At 34.8% G+C, this 22,409-nt stretch overlaps 1 protein-coding gene across 8 annotated transcripts in view; it reads left to right on the top strand.

Moving 5' to 3' along the window:
* The window catches only part of LOC126915150 (glycogen-binding subunit 76A), a 156,633-nt gene that overhangs the window by 40,580 nt on the left and 93,644 nt on the right, over window positions 1-22,409 (top strand). The window contains exons 1-2 of one of the 8 annotated variants that reach the window (XM_050719613.1): window positions 16,178-17,045; window positions 17,121-17,228. The exons of the other annotated variants lie outside the window; for them this stretch is intronic. Coding sequence (XP_050575570.1) covers window positions 17,154-17,228 — 75 coding nt within the window. The 5' untranslated portion in view covers window positions 16,178-17,045; window positions 17,121-17,153. Of the gene's footprint in view, window positions 1-16,177; window positions 17,046-17,120; window positions 17,229-22,409 lie in introns of those variants that run through there. 8 annotated transcript variants of the gene reach the window in all.

The raw sequence follows: 22,409 nt of genomic DNA, 5'->3' as shown, positions 1-22,409 counted from the left end.
CTTCTTCATTTGCATACTAGAAGTAATGTTTCATTTTGCGTACAGCCGACATCCTGATGCTTATCAAAGACAAATATCTGGTCGGTGGTTAATTTGTCACCGATTGCTGTGATACGTCAAAGAAGTTAATATAGTTTTTACTTTTGACAAATTAACAGGTTTCATTTGTCTTGGATAACGTTCTATTTGTATTCTCATCCTTACGAAGTTTACCTACAATTAATAAGTTTGTTATCTTAAATCATAAAATTATGGCATCGAATCAAGTTAAAATTAGAATATGAATTTTGCAAACGTGCTTGTTTTTCAAATCGTTTAATTGAATGGAAATTGAAATTTTTATTTACCGATTCTATTATGATCGAAGAAAAATAGCATACACGCCATGCTATAAGCACGAGATTCCCAATCTATGGGTCGTGACCCCAAGGGGATCGCAAAGTGTTTCCTGGGGGATCGCCGAGGTTATTTTTACTTGCATTATACAATTATTTCTATAGAAATTTTGTACTCAATTATTATTATAGGAAATGTTATTACATAGAATTTCAGTCCTTGTTTGTTTCAATATAGGTTCCGCTGTGTAAATTTTTATTTACGCAAAATATCAAACAAATATTAAAATATTACAAGAATTTCAATTTAATATTCAAATTTTATTTTATGTCTTAATACTTTTTAATATTTCGCATAAAGAAACATTTATACATTGAAACCTATAGTAAAATTAAATAAAATTTAAAGTATTATTAAATATTGAGGTCTTATTAGAAATGTCTTTTTACGCCAATATGTGCGACTAGAAGTTATAGATTAGTTAATAACATTAGTAAATAATTACAATAGTATGTACGACTCGGAAAAGATTCATAATTTTTTTACAATCACGAGATACGTTAGATTTGTCGATCATTTTGATCGCGATAACAATTTTTCTATTAAATTTTTATTAAATTCTTATTAAAGAAATAAGTCGAAATGGAGAAACTGAAGGAGTTTGGTTTGACGCTGTGTAGGCCGGAAGTATTGCGAAACTTTGTAGGTTCTACAAATACGTCTGGGCGTTTTATCACAATTGCGAATAGTACCGTAAACTCGTAAACGCACGTATACGTAATATGCGTGTCGCAGATGTTTCACGACCAGATGCATTAGAATACGCACGTTTATGGTTGTGCGTAAACGTAAACGCTTTTGTCAAAACGTGTTTACACGAACTTACGACGAGCTTGATGATAGTCAATCGTGCGGAATATAGCGAATGTTTCAGCAATAAATATTTTTATTTCTACACCCGATAATAATAAAATACGATATGATATTGGAGGTCAATAAATGTCTGCAAAGTGTTTATTTTAATGTTCGTTGCGTAAAGTAATGTTGCTTATTCATCAGTTATGCATTATGTTTATGTTATCAGTAGTTCGTCGAAACAATCTGAAACAGCTTTATCTTGGTTTCGTACAATGACCCACGTTGCAATATGAAGATTGTTTATTATTCGTTGTAGTTTTTGGACGAAGTTTCATTAATTTCAGTTAATATTGCTTTTAATGTGTAAACTATTGAATTATCAACTCGTAGGCTAACAGATGATACGATATTATTCAATGATAAGTGAATCGATATTTTACGTATTACACACGATATAATATGATACGACGATTATTTTATTATCACGTACATTTTAATCAATCGGCATATTTATTTTTCATTTATGTAAAATTTTACGCAATATTTGTAATTTGTGTATTTCATGTACGTATGGGTATTTGTAAATGAAAAATTTCTAACGTTATAAATCTAAATTACAATGTTGATTTATAGATAAATAATTAATGTAATTTTATTTATCAGAACAAGTCGTATTGAGAAACCATTTTTATAATAGTAAAGTTATTTAAAAGTTTTATTAATTCCATATCTTTCAAGTTATTCTTTTATTTGATCTAGAGACAAAATATTTGTTTCTCTTATCTTCCTATATATTTCAAAATTACCGCTTATCACAGTATTAGTTATCCAATATTATACGTCATGTTCATCTATTAGGCACTAACGTACTTTGTTTTACACGGTAGATAACGTGAAAATCAGAAATATAAATTAATTTATCTTCTTTTCATGTAATTTTCATGTATCGATTAGATCCTGTCGTACAGGACTCAAGACACAAAAGGTATACTGGAAGTTGCTTAAAAATTACATTCTTCCCTGTTTCTTATGTAGTTTAATTTTTATCTTATCACGGGTTGGGATCTTTTTAAACTTGAAACTTATAATTATCATTAATGGTGGATTCATTACTTGCATGTACGTAGGTACTACATCGCATGATTACTATTATGCTATTTAACTTTCATAGTACTGATGACGACAACATTAAGCGTGTTACGAGATAAAGTGTCTAAGGATAGATAGCGGTGTAATTTATTAGTGTAAAATATTTAACATTAGGATGCTAAGAAGTGCAGGTATTTTATCATCTTTTTTTCTACATGATGGAAACCGCGCTGATACAGCACTTAGATATCTAAAGGAATATAAATTAAGTCCCGGGAAGCATTCAGGTCACAGTGGGATAAGATCGAAAAATTATAAGTTACGTTTATTAGAAGGGGACCCGGGGTAACTTTCTCACAGCTTTAGTCGCGCGGTGCATGAACTTTAACGTTAAGTTCAAGACACTCTTGTAACAAACTCAAAGCTGCACGCTCATTACGTGCATCTAGCAAGCACAAGCCTTTAAATTTCTAACTTTAGCATCGGCTTAGCTGTTTAAATGGCACGGGAAACAGCACGACCACTTTCGTCTGAACACTGTGGTTTCTGTGGAATTGTAGAACAGATAGCAACTAACACATTTCTGTCATCGAGTATATTTCACCTAACAGCAAAGTGCTAGATTAAGAACTTTCCATAACCGATCATTTTATTCTCCTGCTGCATCTTACGATAGCTTCGTTTAAAAAATAAAACGACATTTTTACATATTTCATTTATTTATTTTATATACGTATTTCATATAATTGAAAAAAGAAATGAGAGTTCGAGGAAGCTGTGAAGCAAAATCGAACCATCGTTACGCATTTTCACAGGAGATTAGTTTTGTATATAATCGACATTTATTTTAATGATTTAACAATAAGCGTGATCTCTGTACCTGTTATCGAGTTTCTTACTTAAAATGTTAAATATTTAAGCTGTCGAATTTTTACCTACGCTAATTTCAAAAAGTTCAAAGCTGCCAAAGTTTCCCAAGACTTTTACGTTGCTTCTTTGTAATATAAATTACCTAACAAGAAACGAACTGAGAATCTAATTAAAAATTCATGGCATTTCATAATAAGGTTCTATGATACAGTTACTTTTTATCTGATTTATTCCATAAATCAGCGATAGATTTGAAAGCTTTTTTGCTATGTGACGAGCAGAGATGTCGTGGCTTTAAAGAACGTACTCCATCGTGGCAAATCTTCTTGCACGCTCAAACTCCACTCGCAACATGCACGCGGAGATCTACACGCGCGTCTATTCTGGACAAAGACACGATGTCCCCGCGTCTAGAGACGAAGTGACGCGTATCTTTGCCAACGCCACGAATACACATCCGAATCACGATAAAGGGATAGTTGTCATGAATATGGTTACGACTCTTGATCATAGTGATACACGAAGAACGTCAGTATCCGCTATTCATGACGTGCGACTAAGTTACGCCAAGATTCTCTTCTAATGTATCAAACAATAATCGTACTACATAGGATAAGTTTTAATTAATAAATTACACAGCTTTTAGTAAGAGATCGATACGTATTCAATCGATCAAAAGGCAACCATTTAGAATCATCTCAGTTACATCTACATACTTTTAAATATTTATTACTGAACGTAAAACGACATTCGATATATCGTATTTAATTACTTCAAGTGTACATTTCGTAAAAACAGCTATAAATGATCATTTACCACTCGTTCGATCATTTTTCTCACAGCTGTGTTTAGACAATGGTATCTTGTAAACTATATTTAGCTTACAAACATACTGAAATTAAAAGAACACCCTCGACAGTATCCACCTAAAAACATTGGATAATTTCAATTTTAGTGATTCAATAAAACGCCGTATAAAGCGATAGCTTGTAGCCAGGTGTTGGTAATTGGTAGAAAAACAGCGAAACACGTGGAGCGACGCCAGAATTAAGGCAAAAAGCCGATGACTCTGGTAGGCCGAACGGGAATGTGGCGATGAAAAGTGCAGTGAAAAGTGTCACAAGCAGAAAGACAAGACGCGGCGCTCGGATAGTAAAGAAGCGATGCACGCGCTCGACGCATCGGTCTAACGGTAACTGCTTCCTTTTACGAGATTAACGATCGCGATCCTGTCGTTTTATTATCGAAAATCCAGCGGTGTAGCGCATCGCATCGAGTCACGGCGGATATGGCGATCTAATCTGCACGAAGACGTACGGCAGCCGGATTTATTCGTGGTTCAGCGATCCTGTTGAGCGCGAACCTGCACGTTAAGGTCCCTTATAGTCGTCCGGGCTCGTTGCGCGAAACTCTCCCAAGCTTATCGCTATGGTCCAGCTACGAAACCGGGAAACAAAACGGGCCCCGTTGTGCCCGCCACTTTACTGAAGTTACTAACAAGCCTTCTCTTCTCCTAGTATATACACCACCCCCGTCACCCTCCGCGTACACTCCTTCCTTACGTTTTGCCGGCCGAGCCGGCTGAAAAAAGAGTACCGACACACCACGAGCGGAGAGAAAGAGATTTATCAGCGAACCACCGCGAGACTAGCAACCCGATAGACGTGCAGATAGGCCGTCGTTTAAATAAATTACCCTCCAAAGGCTTGGCTGCCCTGAACCTTCTTCTCTCTTCTCTTCTCTTCGTTTCGCGCTCGCGCGAGCTTCGTCTTAGACTCGTTTTAACCACTTGCCACATACCTGTTGCTACACACCCCCTCGTGTTTCTTCTCGTTTGATCTACTTTCAACCATTATTTCACGTTGCTGGATTATCTCGCTGCTCGTTCTCGGTAATTGATATTCTCTTCAAGCCTGTTTTGTGGGCGATCAACGCTGGTTTGTCGGATTAGCAGTTGATTCTTTGTCGCCAATCTCACGCATATATTTAATGGTCAGGTTCGTGAGGAGATTTTAGGTAAAAGCAAGTATTTCTTGGGATGGTTTTTTTTTAAAGATTTCATACGAATAAGAATTTGAAGTGTTCAGGGTTTCCAAGGTTTTTAGGATTTGGTAGAATATTGATATATGGAACGTGTATTGTTGGACCTCTGACAAAAGAAAAGAACAGGTTTTCGTATGACATTCGGAAAGATATTTTCATACGCAAGAATTGACCTATATATTATTATATAATATCTAATTCCAATTCTTAAAAAATGTCAAATCTTGACTTTTATCGTTGGTTTTCGATCCGACGTATGTTTCGCTGATTTCGAAATTCGGTCTTATGAAATAAAAAATCGAAGTAGCATATAGGTGTTAATCTCCTTGCGGGGATTTCTCGATTTCTCAAAGAATTACATTCGATGGAATATTTCGTCACTTCGCGTTACATAAATTTAATTTTAAGGGACTCAGTCTTTCCTCTGGGTCTGCAGACAAGTGGCGGAGAATATTTTTCGCTTTATCTGCTTATCAGCTTGCTCCCCTGTTTTTTTACCAAAGTGTCGGCAGCCCCCAGCGCTGAAATTCTTGCATATTTCAACAAGTATTTAATTTTCATGTTCTTTGGCGGTGGCTGTCGGAAAAAAATCGAGATACGGTTTATCTATTTAGTACCACTGTTAAATAAACGCTACTGTGACATTTAATCTGCGTTATCATTACGCCCGTGTTATCACTGCGTGTATTTGGATGAAAAAACGTCGAGTATTATTATCAATTTTTCAACCTTAACGTGCATTGAACTGTATGACTAACTAATACGTGGACAAACACTGTTAAATTTACATACACGCGAGCAATTATTTTTTCTACGTAAGTCGCATATGTTTATTTGTAAAGTGTTAAAATTTAACGTTTAATGGACTTTGTCTGTGATGTGCAGAATTAAAAACATTCGTAATGTATGAGATAGAGAAATTACTATTGACATGATTTTATACGTTTTTTTTATATGATTTTATTTGTCATACAATTGACAAAGAACAATGCACAATACACATATTATAACGAAAATTATGTTATAATTGAAATATGCTATGTTAGACGTATAAAGAGCAAAATTTCGATACTTCATTTAAGGAAACGAAATATTCTTTCCAAACATGAACTCAAATTACAGCAATCGCGACAATTAAATATATTGGATTGGCAACTAAGTGATTGCGGATTTTGTCATTAGGTGGTATTGAACTCACCTAATTCGATTCGAAGCTGAATGCCAATTACCATACCAAAAACTATAGGTAATGGGTAAAATCTATTGAACTTGTAGCGGTACTCGACAGTAAACTTTCCAACGATTTCTGTTACGTAGCTCGCTACACAAAGACCCTATCCTTCGGACAAGATGATTGTCAGATGTCGATACATTCATACCTAATATTTTCAGCTAGCCTAAGGACCTGCTATAAATCTTAGGATTTATTTAGCTAAGGTCCTCCAAAGGGACAAATAGTCTTTGTCTTAACAGTCCCTATACATACTACCCACTACGGGAAGATACTGGATATCTGCTTTCCTCACGTACGATGCTTCCTGCTAGTAACTTTCTCTCAAGGGTGATTAGCATCCTTTTCCAACCACCAACTTAAACTTTAGTCACTTAACAGCAACGTCCACTTCCCTCACTTTCCGAACCAACGCTTCCCTCAACGAATCCGATGATTTCGTATCCTTAGACACACCCTAAGCAGCATCATCGTGACGCAAAGTCAGTCAGGAGATGCTTGTCCGAATTGATCGTGGTGGGCCGTAATCACTGATCCGAATTTCTCGACATCTCAGGCAATCATCATCCGACTTGAATCGCATCGCGAAACGTATCGCGCCGAGTTCGAACTTGTAACCGCGAACCTATATTAGTAATCGCGCGTTCCACGCATAAGTGTATACCAAGAATATATATATGAATAAATATCTCTGTTGATGAACATATCCGAGTGTTCCTTCAGTACCTATCACGACCTATACACCTCAAACTTTTATTATCCGATACAATGATTATTATAACGTCTTCGCGTAAAATTGGAGATAGATTGGTAAGATTTGATTAAGCTTTATGAAACCATAAAGTTTGAAAGCTGTGCTATTAAATAAGCGAAAGATTTTCTAACAATTAACTTAAACATTTTTCAGAAAGAGATGCATATGAATTTATCACTTCGTCAAATTTATTTTATTCCGCGAATTAATAAGCATAATTTCTCGAAGGGGTTAAAAAGGAAGTTAGAACGTTTTGCTTACGTTTCGTAAGAGTATTACAATCTGGAACTCGTAAGTCGTGCCTTCTGTATCTTCCACACGATTATAACAAGCGATACTTGAAATTTGTCTCTCTCTTATTACCTATCACGCGAGATTTAACCGCTGGTGTCATTGTGCCGAACATACACAATTTTTTTGCTCTTTCCTCCGCTTCATTTAGCGATGAAGCGTTTAAAGAGAGAAACGAGATTGCTTGCGCGAGGTTATCGCAGTGGGATTACCAATAAGCGCCTTTTTCATTGGTCACGTTTGACCGATCGCATCTATTTTCCAGTAATTAACGCGTTAATTAAGATTCGTTCTTCGAGGCTTCGCGAGAGAGTCGATATGTGGGACGTGATAAATGCCAAGTACGTTTGACATGCACCGAATTTCGGACGTTGAAAAGATTCTCAAAGCTGTTGAGTAATATTGGCTTGGCAACTAAGTGATTGCGCATTTTGTCAATATCTCCTAATGACAAAATCCGTAATCACTTAGTTATCAACCCAATAGATATTTAAATTATATGACCGTGAATGTTTATTTACATTCGTATTTTTACGTACACAGGCCGGTTCATCTAGTTTTAGGAATATTTCGCTCGTTTCTGATAATATTACAAAATGTTTCAGGTTCAAGTTGAATGGTTTTGAGAGGAACGTAATTTGACGTGATTAGCTTTTTCGTAGATGAACGCGTAGAAGACATACCAACGTTCTCTTTAAATCGAATCATATATCTTTGAATATCAGTCGATCCAGCTGGACGTTCTCCAGACAATCGATGATATCTGCTAGATTAGTATAGTTCTGCGACATAAGTAAGTTAATACTTTTTTCTGGAGAAGGTCCAGCTGAATCGATCAACGTATTAAAAAATATGCGATTTTGTTTGTAATTTTGTAAGTAATTTGTTCTTGAAATATTCTTCGATATCATCAAAAACAAGCGAGATGTTTCAGGTAATAAAGTTAGCTGAACCAGCCATTAGTATAACTAAAGGGATAGAACGTGGAAAAGAATTTGTTTCAATCAAAGAAAGAGATATTTTGCGAATGATTTGTACTGAAAATACTATTTGTACAATTCCAGCAATTTTTGATCGCGATGGATTATTGCTCGTTAATAACGAAATAGTGATAACGCTATAGCAATTTAACGACGCAATGAACCTTACTCAAAATGACTTTGGATTCCTTCAACTCTGACTCTGAACGGCTGTCTCATGATTCTTTCATGACTCTCGACAACTCCATAGCTTTTCCTCGAATCATATTGTACTTTTAAAACTTCGTAACCACAATACACGTTCTTCTCCCAAACAATCAAACTTCCAAGCGGCACAGTGCATTTTAAAGCTCTACGTGACACCATCCCAAAGCTTCACTTGCGTTCTTCAATTCACTCTTTACTCACAACCGATAATCTATTCCAGCACGAATATTCGTTTGGTTCTCAGTTACGATGGAAAGCTTTCTTAAAAAGTTCTTGACGATTATTTAAAAAATTAGGGTTTGCATTACCAGCGGTAAGTACAGCATTGAGAATTAATAAAAGATTATACAATTTGCATTTGAATAATACACTGTTCATATTTTTTAAAAGATGTTTCACACATTTGATACGAATCTATCGAACCTAGAAGATTTTGTTGTTTCTTTTTGCGGTCTTTAACAATGAATAAAGAAGATTACACCGATTTGAATCGAATTTGTACTTGGAAAAATAGGGTTCAATGTCGTTGTACGAAACAACGCGAGAGAACTGTCAGTGTGCGCTACATTCGATCGAAAGTTGTCTCGCCAACAGGAACTTGATATTGTATTTGTTCGTATGATACGCAGACGCGAGCCAATTTTTATCTGTTGCGTAAGGTGCGAAACGATGAGCATTGCAAACACAAAGTATAACTCTTCCCGAGTTCTCAGCCTTGTGTTATTTTTAATTGACCAGAATAGGTCAAGGCGCGAGTCTAATAATCGAAACAGAGTTGTCAGAGTTTCGGTCTTGTTCGATTGGACAAATACCTCGTGACGAATAGTTGTTTTGTAAATACATATACGCGTCGAATTTTTCCAGATTTTTCTTATATGAGTCATATCCAGCGTGAACATTTCTATCGCTCGAAGGAGACGAATTCTATTTCAGATTCGCTTAGACGATCGGATTACCGTGCTATACGATATTTTAATAGTTACGTCGATAGTACAGCGCATCGATTATCTAACCCATATCCTTGTAAAAATTACCCGTGGCTTGGCAAACGCAATACAATCCCGGCGATCTCGGTCGCGACGGTGCGTTATTGCGTGATAACCAGCGCCAAAGAACGCATATGTTTTATTCACACCTGCCACTTCCTCGTTATTTGTCTCCATAGAGATGGGCATTTTTCTTTTAACAGCGAATCTAACGATACGATAATAGTACAGATTGTAACATATTCGCATGTGCAAGAATAGGTTGAGATTCATTTTTGAAATGTGCGGTAAGATATAGGTAGTTCCATTTATAGATTCTATATTCCAATAGATCTCGGTGATGTTCGATATGAGAAAAATGATCGCAAACACAGTGGAACGTATTGTCTCGTTGAACTTGAGAGGTGGGATCGCGGTGATACCGGATATGTTAAAATCGTGTGAATATTATTTTTGTAGTAATAATAATATTGTAATATACATGACGATATAATATGTAGGTGTATAATGTTATAACTGTAATAATAATAATAATAATAAATGTTGACGCAACTTTGACATATCCTGTATCGGAAATTATACGAGCAAGCTATTTATTTTATGGACTTAATTGAGTTATCGAGTTTTCAATTTCTTTATACACGTATCTTTATGTATTATATTTTTATCCAGTTTCGATTTTCTGAAGAAATAAGGTGAATTTTAATACAACTTTTAAGGTCAGCTTTACATGCTACGTTTTGATACTAGTTAATGATTAAAATGACGAAAGTATCGTTATGGGAAAGCGGAAAGTGCAGTGCAGCTACATAGTCTTTCGTGTGCCATCATTTATGTACCTTGAAATAAAATTTCTTTTGTTTTCTTTTCGCATGCTTTTACTTGCTCGACGGATCGAAATCCGGTTTTGTGTAAACTTCAATGTTTTATGTCTCCTGTACTCATAAAATATTCTTATATTTCGTACGAAAGATTTTGGTTTCACGTAATACTTGAAGGAAAATTCCAGGTATATTTAAATATAAATAATAAATATTGATTTATTTATTAAACCTTATAATTTAACGATCAATATACAGAATAAATAACTTATTATAAATATTGTATTTAATCACTATTATATCATGAACGTTTTATTGAAATAATATGAAAAGGTAGCCGAAATAAAATTCAAGTAGAAAAGGATCGTCTGTCGCCAGACACGGCGGTACGCGTATGACTCACTTTATGCTCTATAAATCTTCGTACTTGCATTATTTACAAACCTTATACATCAAATATCATTTATATTAATAAGATCTTTATAATTACGTAATTAACGTTAATGAAAAATATTTATTAATTTATAAAAATGTAATAGCATGCAATTCAAGGTTCATAATCCTTTAACATCTGCATCCATGTAACGATACAGATAAAATATCTCACGTGTATATCTTCCAATATTTATGATCGTTATTTCGTGTGAAGTGGAAATTAAAGATATTTGGATTTTATGTAGAAGAGCGACGCGATGTTACAATTTTGCGACGAATTCGGTAGTTTCATATTTTCAATTCAAACAGAATTATTATTATACGTTTGCACGTATATGATGTAGGTACATCGATAAAAATATAAAAAAGAAGATCGACGAAACATCGCTGTGAAATTCTACATTTAACGTGGTTAACGAGCAAACTGATTTTCACTCCGTTTCGAACCGGACGTTTTGACTTCTCATGAAAAGATAAACGAAATGTTTCATTAAAGCGACAGATCGCATGAAATACCACGTGACGAAATATTTCGCCCATGTACGAGATTTTAATATACGTAAATTTGTACGACGATGACACGCATGTCATACACCACGTAGAATAAAGCTGCTGCTAGTTAAATATTTCGAATTAATTCTTCCTCTATAATGGATAATTTACAAAATTTTAATCTAAAACGTTATAGCTATAAAAATTTTTAGAACAAAAATTGTAAATCTCGATCTATAATTAAATATTACCTAAAACCGTAATAATTAAACAATTGCGTCTAACTTAAAAAAGAAAGCATCGCGTCGTACACCTTTCTGCTATCTATCGAGTTCGACAATTTTTTCAACGTCATTGTTCTCCTTACACATTATTCAAACATATAAATACCTTTTAAATACTTGATTTTGGTATTCAGTAAATTTTACTACCTTGCGAGTATTCCATGATTTTTATAAATAAAGTACTTCCTCTGCTTCCCAAAAATCCGAAAAAAGAAGCGCCATAAAAAAAAAAAAACGAGGAGAAGAGCAGATTTAAATTATATCTAAATATTTTTTCTCCACGATACAACTCTTTTTATTCGTTGCAATTTTTAACCCGACCTTCGTTGTGTGTTAATCAACGATTATTAAATTAAGTACCATGAATGCAACCCGTATCGCAAATCATTAAGTTCTCAAAACGTGGGCTGTCCGAACGTCGTGCACGCTTCGTTATTCCAGCGTATCCGAACATAATAAATCGCGCACGAGTAATTGCAACGTTCGTAGAGGTGTTTTGTCCGAAAGCATTAATGACTCGTTGCAACCCTGATGCTGGCACGTCTCGCGTTCCTTTCGCTTCCATCAGTCTCCCCGTTCGTAATAAGACGCAGATGCTGGTTGACTCTTATTATTAACCCCTTCCGCGACCGGTTGCTCACCTCCGAGTGGACTTCATCTAGCCAGACTTGCAATTACACGGCCGCGTATTGGCTTTAAGGCCACGATAATTGACTCGACTCACGATAAGGTTTGACAAAATTCTAAAGAAACGGCACCTATAATATAATCCTGGGTATTTTTTTAATTGCCTTTTCTTCAACGCTCTCTTCAGTCATTTGCTTTCGAACGCTTGAGGCGTTGCTTTCCTCTTGTTGCACTTAATCAATACTCCGCTTGAGATTGCTACCAGTTATCGATGGTATCCAACGTTATTTGCGAAAAAGATGAAACAAAGAAAATCATTGGGATATACATATACGTAGAACTGAATATGGATGCTGGAGATTTTCGTCTTTTACAAAAGTTCTTTAAGTATTTGGTAATAAAGTCGCTCGAAATGTATTGAAATGAATTAGAATATTATTAATTAAACGATCTGTATATTATTTTTTCTTTGTTTATGGTACATCTCATTTAAAGCTATCCATTTATTGGATATTTTTGTCGAATAACGACGTCTTTTCTATTGCCTAGTTTCGCTAGTCCCTCTTATTAATTTCTCGATTTAATATCCAGTTAGAAACATATTTGCCTGAATACAGCGTTCTATTTTTTCGCAGAAGCTTGTTATAGATGAATATCCTTCACGTTCGAAGACATTAACAAGCTTCCTTTTAAATTACGATTTAATATGATAATTACATGCGTTATTGCTAAGTTAATTTTAGCAACAAAATCTATAAACGCGAGAACGCAGTGAAAGATGAAGCTAGTTCATCGTGCGTTGAATTTCTCGTATTAAATACCTGTCACTAAGCGAGCGAACCGTTCGGAACAAGTGAGTAATTGAAATCCATGTAGCAAATTGAGTGCGCATATCTTAGCAAATAGTATCGTTTGCTGTTCGACAGACGGATATACCATTTTTCTACGTGGTTTATACGTTACGACGTCTCGCTATGCAAATTCGATCTGGACTTTAATTTAGAGCGTACGAGTAATTTTGTAGCACGATGAACTGGTTTTGATAATAAATTTTCGTTCGCGCGTAAATTGTGGCTGATCTTCGTATTTCGCAGTAACTCGTGCACGTATCAAGTATGTATGTAAATTAGTTGTTTCGAATAAGCGATAAGCATTACAGCGCGCTTGCTTCTTTGCTGAATTGTAGTGCATACAGATCCATATCGTCCTTTCTTGTGTATGACTTTTACTATCTCGTTATTCGTGTGCGGCTTGTCAGTGTATTTCGATATGTCGTCGAGTAATTTCTTTATGCAAATCGATTCCTGAAGAGAGGATTTTTACACAGCTCTTATATATACGTTTTTTCTTTCCAGTGATAAAGTTGATCGATGATTAGACTTCTCAGAATTCATTGCTTAACCAAACTTATAGAGAGATCTTTTCTGTTAAATTAATTATTGTTAATAGAATTCCTAGACGCTCTCGGTACACTGATAAGTCTTATTTCCTGGATAACATACGGTTATTGTCGATTAAATGCAACGAATTAATGTTACGAATGTTCGTTTTCTCTTAAATGAATATTTACTAACTAAATTGCTCAAAATTGTAACATCGAAGCATAATACGATAACAGTTCAGAGCACTGTATGAAGAAATTGAAGGAATTTTCTCCATAGTCATAGATCAATTTTCCAAACATCCACTGAAAGTCTCTTCAAAGTCTCTTCAAAATATCAAATCTCAATCATTCGTAATTTTTCCCATCGCTCGAAATCTCTCTATCTTCCTAATAAAATTTCAATCAACGAAAAACCGACGAAACAGACGCACATATCGGTAAGCTATTCGTCTAAATCGCAGGCAAAACGATTCGAGACTTCTGTATATTCCTACTCTATCGTTTTTTCTCGGCAGTCGTCTCGCTGGATCCAGTGTCACGGGTCGCAGGATCATTTGCCATTAATCTAACGATATCTGCCGCGATTACTCCGTTAAGATTTGTTGGTGGCACGAAAGATTTATTTAATCGTCCGCACGAATAAATTTTCTCATCGCCGTTCTTTCTCCACCAGTCCAGGACGATTACATCTGCAACTCGTAAGTCTCCGGCTAAATAGAGAAGGATATTAATCCTCGTTATAGAGGATCTCGCGTGAGACGACTAGCAACTCGTGTAATCGTCTACGAACGCTCGGAAACCGATACCTGTTTATTATTGAAACGGTAATACGCGTAAGAATGCGTGCCACGGTAGAATTTTCTTCTCCTGCCTCCTTTTCAGTTCCTCTGGCAATTATTAGCGGACGGGTTCGGTGTTCGTTGGCGATATTTCCTCGGCATTTTTTCGTCAGTTTTACAATTTGCAGCGCGAAACAGGTTGCCTCGAATGAGATGCAAATGAAGGGGATGAGCTCGATTGCGTTTTATTAACTCAGCTGCAGCTTCTCATGAATGACAGACGCGGCACAGCGAAATTGTAGGATATGGCATATGTAAATGTTTCAATGATCTGGATATAGGTACATAGTTATAAAGTGGTAGTTAACGGAGAAGCGATGGGATGATTATTTATAATTCTGTGTACTCGTGTTTAGGTGACTTCTGTGACGATTAATTGTAGAAACCAGCAACGTAATTACAGTTTATTCGACTGCTCGGAAAGCTTGTTCGGAGAAGCAAGTTTTTAACGCAAATTCTCGTGGACATAAAGGTTCTTGATATTTTTTATATTTCTCTTCATTTTACGATACAATGTATTACTTGACTGCACCTAAGCTTCTAGTATAGCGTAAATCATCGCGTTGGAATAAATCCTAAGTGTATATTTAAAATAAATTCGGCGGAATAAAGTAACCATCCTTTACGATAAAGAATATACGATTGTCATAGCTATAGAGAAAATCAGCGCGATTTTTTCAAACATTAAACGTTCGAGAATTTGGTTGCATCTTGGATCTCAGTTTGATCGAAAATTTAGCTTCCCTTCCTATCACCGAAATTTCGAACCTTGGAGAATATCGTTGGTTGTCTGTAAAACGAATAATTGGCACTGTTACAATCGTAGAAAGATCAAGATCAAGACTACTTAACGGATTTAACACCTCACTCTCGCTCCTCGAATTAAACAGTCCAATTTTATAAAGTACTTCCTTCTAACGTCTCAATAACTCGGCCATAAAGGCACGCTAATACTCGAACAATATTCTCCATTTATCGTGGGCATTGTTGTAGCTTGACACATTCAAATCGTCTGAACTTTCTCTTCCCTTTTACGTCTAGCACTTATCGATCAGGTTCATACAGATAGACGTCTGCCAAGTCGTAAATTCGCCCAACAAGTTACCTGTTAACAAGTTTGAATCATAGTTCTACTTACTCGGTCGCAGATTCCATGGGGTGAACTTTGATATCGCGAATGGTTAACATCAAGCAGATAAGAAAGAAAACGTCAGTCGAACAACAAGGGATTAGCGCGAGGCAAACGTTGAACGTTTATTGAAAGGTAAAGGCAGAATTTCTTATACATGTCAGACGATATAGATTTATGTCGATACAATGGAGAAGCATAAGCCATCGTTTATAAATATCCGGGCACTTTGGTCTATCTGAGATAACAATAAACATTGAGATATTGCATTAAAATATAGGAATAACAAACGTTGTATCAAAGTATAAAAATTAATGACAAATTGTAATGGTAATTAGAAAAAGCAGTCACTATCTTTTTATAGAATCAGCAGATTATAATGCTAAAGTACTTATTGCAGAAAACGTAGAAATAATATATTTACTATTTAAATTCTTTAGTTTAAAATTAAATTATTTTATAATTCAAAAGTAAAGGAATAAAAATACTTCTAGTGTGACAATTACAAAATTTAACCGCAATGCAGTATTCTGTTATATATATTACAAATACGACGATTATAAAGAACAGCATCATTACAACATTTCTTCGACGATCATCGAAGAACTTGACGAATAGGAGAATCTCTGAAGAATACTTATAAAAGAATGCCTAAAATATCATTCTTAGCCGTTCGAATAATATTCTTTCTTTGAATAAATTGGAACAAACGAAAATAGAAGAATTAAGAAACAACAGAGGGAATATATTAACAACATTTTATTTGAATAACATAGCCATTTAAACGAATAACGGAAGTATATCCGGAAAAGATTAGACGTGAAATCGTCAATTTCTGCAATATACGCTATTTCATAATTAAAATATATTTTGCATCAAAATGTAGCAAGTGTCTGGATACTCCTGAATGACAATGTAGCTACATTTAAACGTTCAGGTTTGATGTTTGCACGATATCATCTCACCTTAATGGAGGTTTGAACGAGTCAACGAAATGAACGACGAGCTTAGGTTAGGCTTGATTAATTCGTCGATCGGTGCTCGGTGTTGCAACCATCTTATCCCGTGCGAAGGTTTAAAAATAACCAGTGGCAGAACTTGTCACCGACTTTCTCTGCTGTCTTAGAAACAGCACGCCCGGCATTCATTGGCGTGGCGGCGTGCAACGCCGATGGAACCCGTTGCGCTTCCGCCTCTCGTCCCTGTTTGACATTCGTCGACTTGTACCACTCGGATCCGTAAAAATAATCATCGAAAGACTATTTGTCTTTACATTTGCTGAAATAATCGTGGAATATTTGTCTTCTCGGGAATGGCACGCTTACGCTTACATCGTGTATGGTCTACGATTTTTTGATCGAACCTTTTGCTTAAGTTTGGAAAAGATCGGTAAGTTGGAGGAATTTATAAAGCGAGCAGTACTTTGAAATAATTTATTTTCTTTTTACGTTTATATTTTAATAGCGAAATAATCGTTGAAAGTTCGCTTTCTTGGAAATGGCATACTCGTATTTATACTATGTATGGTCTACGACTTATCTATTGACCCTTTGGCTAAGTTTGAAAAACTTGGTAAGTTGGAGAAAATTTGTGTTTAACTCGTGTTAACGTGTATCGTTACATATAGCAAAAATAGTCGTTGGCTGTGATTGTCCGTCTTCGTTTTATTAAAAATAATCGCGAACTGTTTGCTGTCTTGGAAATGGCGCGCTTGGCATTTAGTACTATGGTAATAGAACATGGCGACAGAATGTGTCCGTTTTCTTCAACAGAATTATGTACACGTTGAATTTAAACAGTATTGTTCCTATAATTCTGAAAATATTCTAAAATTAGTTGTTCCTTTATCTGTCTGATTTAACGATACATTTGACGTTTATTCGCGTATAATACGAAACGTTAATAGAGAACTCGCGGTATCCTCGAATTCATTGGCACAGAATAGTCACGTTTGTGAAAGAGATTATTGGCTGTTTGCATTCACATTTGTAAAAATAATTGCCGACTGTTTGCTGTCTTAGAAACGGTATTCTTGGTATTCGCTGGTGTGATGCAGCATCCACGTCGCACTTCTGTCCGTTTTATCTGTTCAGAGTTCGTCGATTTACGGTTATATCTGCATTTGCAAAAATCTATCACCGTATCTGTGAAAGTAATCCAAGACTTGTTATCTTCTCTAGTATTCGAAAGGTATTCCATGCTTATTCGTGTCACTGTGCTAGAGTGATAGCATTTGCACTTCCGTATTCTCTTATTTCAAGTTTCCTAACAACGTCTAAATCAACATCTAAATTTTGCAGAAACGTTGCTTTCGCATTTGTCTTTCTATTTATAGAAATAGTTTGGATTCCTTATCTCCTTTGATATCGGTATACACGTGCGGAGTTGATCGAATACGTTGTATCTATCGACGAAAGCATTTCAATCTATAAAAGTTATTGCCAACTATTTGTTTTTCTATTCATCGGGATAATTACAGCTCTGGGCGATCATCCACTGAGATAATCTATGCATTCGTAACGGATTTCATTGAACCTACCAGAACTTAAAATAGGGAAATATCACATTCTGCTTCAGGAAGCAAGATCGATTGCTATGTGTTTTAAACGAGCATTTGTTACCACGTAGACGTAACCTACAAATAAGGCTAGTCTGTACTATTAAAAAAATTCAGGGTTTCTCAATGGTTGCATACAAATACCTTGCACGCTCGCTCTATGTTGAATCAAGTTTGTACCGGCGCGGTAGTGGAGCGCATTTTAGAATGCACGTGCCGGTGTATATACGTATCCGTTTCGCATTCATTGCCAAAGGAGATCCAGAGATATATTATGGCCGATAAAATGTCATCTCGCTTTTATCCTATGAAATTTTATCCGATGAAAGAGTTCTGCAAATTAAACGTCAGCTCAATTACGCTTGAATTTTCTTCCTATTTTTTGTGTTTCGGCTATCCTTAACGCGATATCCTTAACGCGTTGAATAGAATTTCATAAAATTCTTCTGTTATCTCGATCTCTTTAGAAACTAAAGTTCACAGAAGGATGTATTCTTTTTTTTTTGTAAATTATTAAAAAAATAACGTAAATTATTCCTGTAATTTTGTAAATTATCTTTCTAAGAAATATGCGATATCGAGCGTCAAGATTAACTTTATTTTGTACATTTAAGAATAATAATTGTTCACGGTAGAACAAGGCCTGAAATAATTCTCGAGTAGAGACGTCCGTTAGCACAGACATGTAGTCCGTCAGATTATTTGATAATTTTATATATTAAATTGCCGTGTTGTAAAAATTTTCGTAATATGTGTTTGTTAAGGTTTCTTATCATTGAAGGTATTTAAATGTTGAACCTCCTACGATTCTTCATTAGATCGTGACGATGAAATAAAAATTTAGATTATTTAATGCGTACAAAAGAGATTATTTGATACATAAAAGAATGCCTTAAAAAAGCATCGAATTTTAGATTTATATAAATGAAAGATAGTTTACAATACAACTCTTACATGTGTGAAAGAAGAAGAAGACCGAAGTTTATATTTAACTTTTGAAATAGAAGAGAACTTCATCTCCTACAACTTAATAATATTGATGTAATTAAACAAAAGATCCGATTAAGTAGCGTTAAGATAGTGAAGCATAAACTTCGTTAGAAAAAGAAACGCGAAGGAGGAAGTTGCTATCGTATTTTATATCATGAAATATCGAACGTAACTCGACGCTACCACCCAACCAGGTCTTTATTGGTGTTCTGTCGCGTCTTACCTAATTGATTTTTACGATCTCCATCCGTTCCTTGAATATAAAACGATCTTTCGAAACGCAAACAGCGTCACAATTTCCATCTTGGCTAAATATAAATCGCAACTTTATTTATTCTTGGCAACGAATCGACTTTTGCCACCATCGAGCCCTCGCATTATATTTTCAACATGTGTCGATGAATATTCAAATGCGTCGGTAAACTGTTATCTTCTTTCCTTCGATCTTGTTTTCACGGTAAAAAAAAAAAGAAAGAAATGAAGAAAAAAATGAAGAATAAAAACGAGTTTAGTAAGAGCAGAATGTGTCAGTTATTTATTGTCGATAAATTCCAAAGTAGGCTTCTTGTACAGGAAAATGAAATATTCATAAGCATCACTTTTTCAACACGTAATAAATTGCCGAAGAAATGGTTTCTTGTTGGTGAATTGACTCATCATATTCCTTGCAGTGTGGCATACGCAGTATAAGTCACGTAATTGAAACGAGCCGTATGTTTAGTTTGATCACAGAGAAAAACACAAAGTTTGTCTTCCTGTAATAAATAGCAATGTACCGACAGTTCAATAAACCTTTATGTACGGAATTATCATACGCATGGAGCTCTATTGATTTAGATATATCCAACGAGAAACTGATCGATTTTTGCCAATGAAAGATACGAATTTTATAATTATCCTAAACTTTAATATCGTTAAATACCACGAACCGATACAAATATTCGACGATGTCGTTTAAGGGCGTAGAAACTGGTATGATTAGCGGTGGTTTAATCGTTTGCAGTTGTACGTTGCTTCAATGGAGATGCAGCTTTATTTTTTAAGAAAAGTTATATTACACAGACTGCTGCATGATAACGACTGAATATTTTAAATCGTATGGAGAAAAATAAAGAATAGTATAGGTTCTATGGCATTTTAATTATTTCAAACTTATAAAAAAACCTCTTAATATCAGTGATTAATCTCATCTTGATGAAAATGCAAAATAAAAGACACAATTTGTAAAAATTTGTGTATCCCATAATCATTAAACGAGATAGACGTCTCATTAAACATTTAATCTTTGAGCATGTTGTTGTAACGTTCCTGTATAAGAAACGTTGGAAAAACGAACCACGTTGTAGATACATTATAGCAAAGTCATGGGAAGATGAATGTCGCTACATCATTCAACTTTTTTCTTCGCCATTTCCTTCTCACCTCAATCAAATAAGAAATGCAACCCCGTGACTCATCTCATTCCAGGTAAAGCATTCGGTAAAAATATTACTCTATCAGATACCTTATCTTGTATTCAATTATCTTAAGTTGCATCTGATGAAAAAGCGAATAAATATATTTATTACATTAGTGTTGATCATTTCTTTCCTTTTTTTTCTTAGTAGCATTTCTGATTTGGAATAATAATATGTTAGATACTATGTTCAATAGCATGTTATATACCTTATTTTGTATTTAATTATCTTAAGTTGCATCTGATGGAAAAGCGAATAAATATATTTATTACATTAATGTTGGTCATTCCTTTCCTTTTTTCCCCTTAGTAGCATGTCTGTTTTGCAATAATAATATGTTAGATACTATGTTCAATAGCATGTTATATACCTTATTTTGTATTTAATTATCTTAAGTTGCATCTGATGGAAAAGCGAATAAATATATTTATTACATTAATGTTGGTCATTCCTTCCCTTTTTTCCCCTTAGTAGCATGTCTGTTTTGCAATAATAATATGTTAGATATTATGTTCAATAGCATGTTATATTCGATATTAATCATTTTCTCAATGTAATATAGAAATTAATTATATGTCTATGTGAAAGGAGTACTTTTACAGAAGTTTATGAGTAGAATAGAATATTCGTATAAAGTTACGAGTTATAATAGTTTAATTTCTAGAATTAATCGTAGCGATAATTTGAAAAGCATCAATCGATCTTTCGATAGTTATTTTCAAATAAGACGCAACTTTCTTTGCTACTTTTTTTCGATACGTTTTACGATTCTCGAAATATCTTACAAGACAGAAAATTCTTCATTTTCTCTGAGGAACGACTTCATCCCTGTGACATCAAAGAAGAAAGACATCAAGAAAATGCAAGTTTACGTTACAGATGAATTACTTGCACGTAACATTCATACGTTTTTTTCTATTTCTCTGAATTTTCCAGTTCCTTAATTCCCCGTGTAAGATGCCTAAATTTTATCAACTACGCCTTTAACATTTAATATCGCATTTAACAGCTTTCGGAAACGCAGAAAATTGGTGGAAAAGTGGAAACTTTGTGATCGTACATTATTTGGAGAAATTTAATGTTGCTGCGGTCCCCTGCGGATTTTTGATATTTCAATTTCTTTCTCGTTTCAGAGAGCCAAAAAAACATGTAACATAACACTTTCCAAAAAATGTTAACATAAAATTAAAATACAAAATAATGCACAGTAGAAACAATTCTTCCGCCAATACTAACAAATCTTCTAACAACAAAGACACTATTAAACGTCTAAGTGAAAATAGCCCCAAATGACCGACAAAATGCGACAGTGTTAAATATTACGCATTTCGATAACATTTTTCTGTTTGTTTTGATCATCAAACGATAAAGCAATAGAATTTTTGTGAAAGTGTACAAAATCCTGAATCATTCAATAATCTTAGAGATATGCTATAAGCTGTAATATCTTTAAAGTGATAGACGTTTTACGTCGTACGTAGAAACGTAGGACTTAAGTCATGACAACTCTTATCTGATATAACGCCAAATAGAAATTATTGCCTTTTCAAGTAGGATATCCATCTACAATTTGCGCTTTTCTTCAATTTCATACGCATCGGTGCTTGAATATTGAATATACATCAAACGAAAGTCTTGTGCGATCGAAGGAGATTTCTCTATGCAATCGCGTTCTAAATTGATTATCAGATAATATGATCGTAAATGAGGATATTTTGACAAGCAATTGAAGATCGAAATTTTTTAAGA

Source organism: Bombus affinis, chromosome 1 (genome assembly GCF_024516045.1).
Source record: "Bombus affinis isolate iyBomAffi1 chromosome 1, iyBomAffi1.2, whole genome shotgun sequence".
NCBI lineage: Eukaryota > Metazoa > Arthropoda > Insecta > Hymenoptera > Apidae > Bombus > Bombus affinis.
This window is presented reverse-complemented; position numbering and strand designations above follow the sequence as displayed.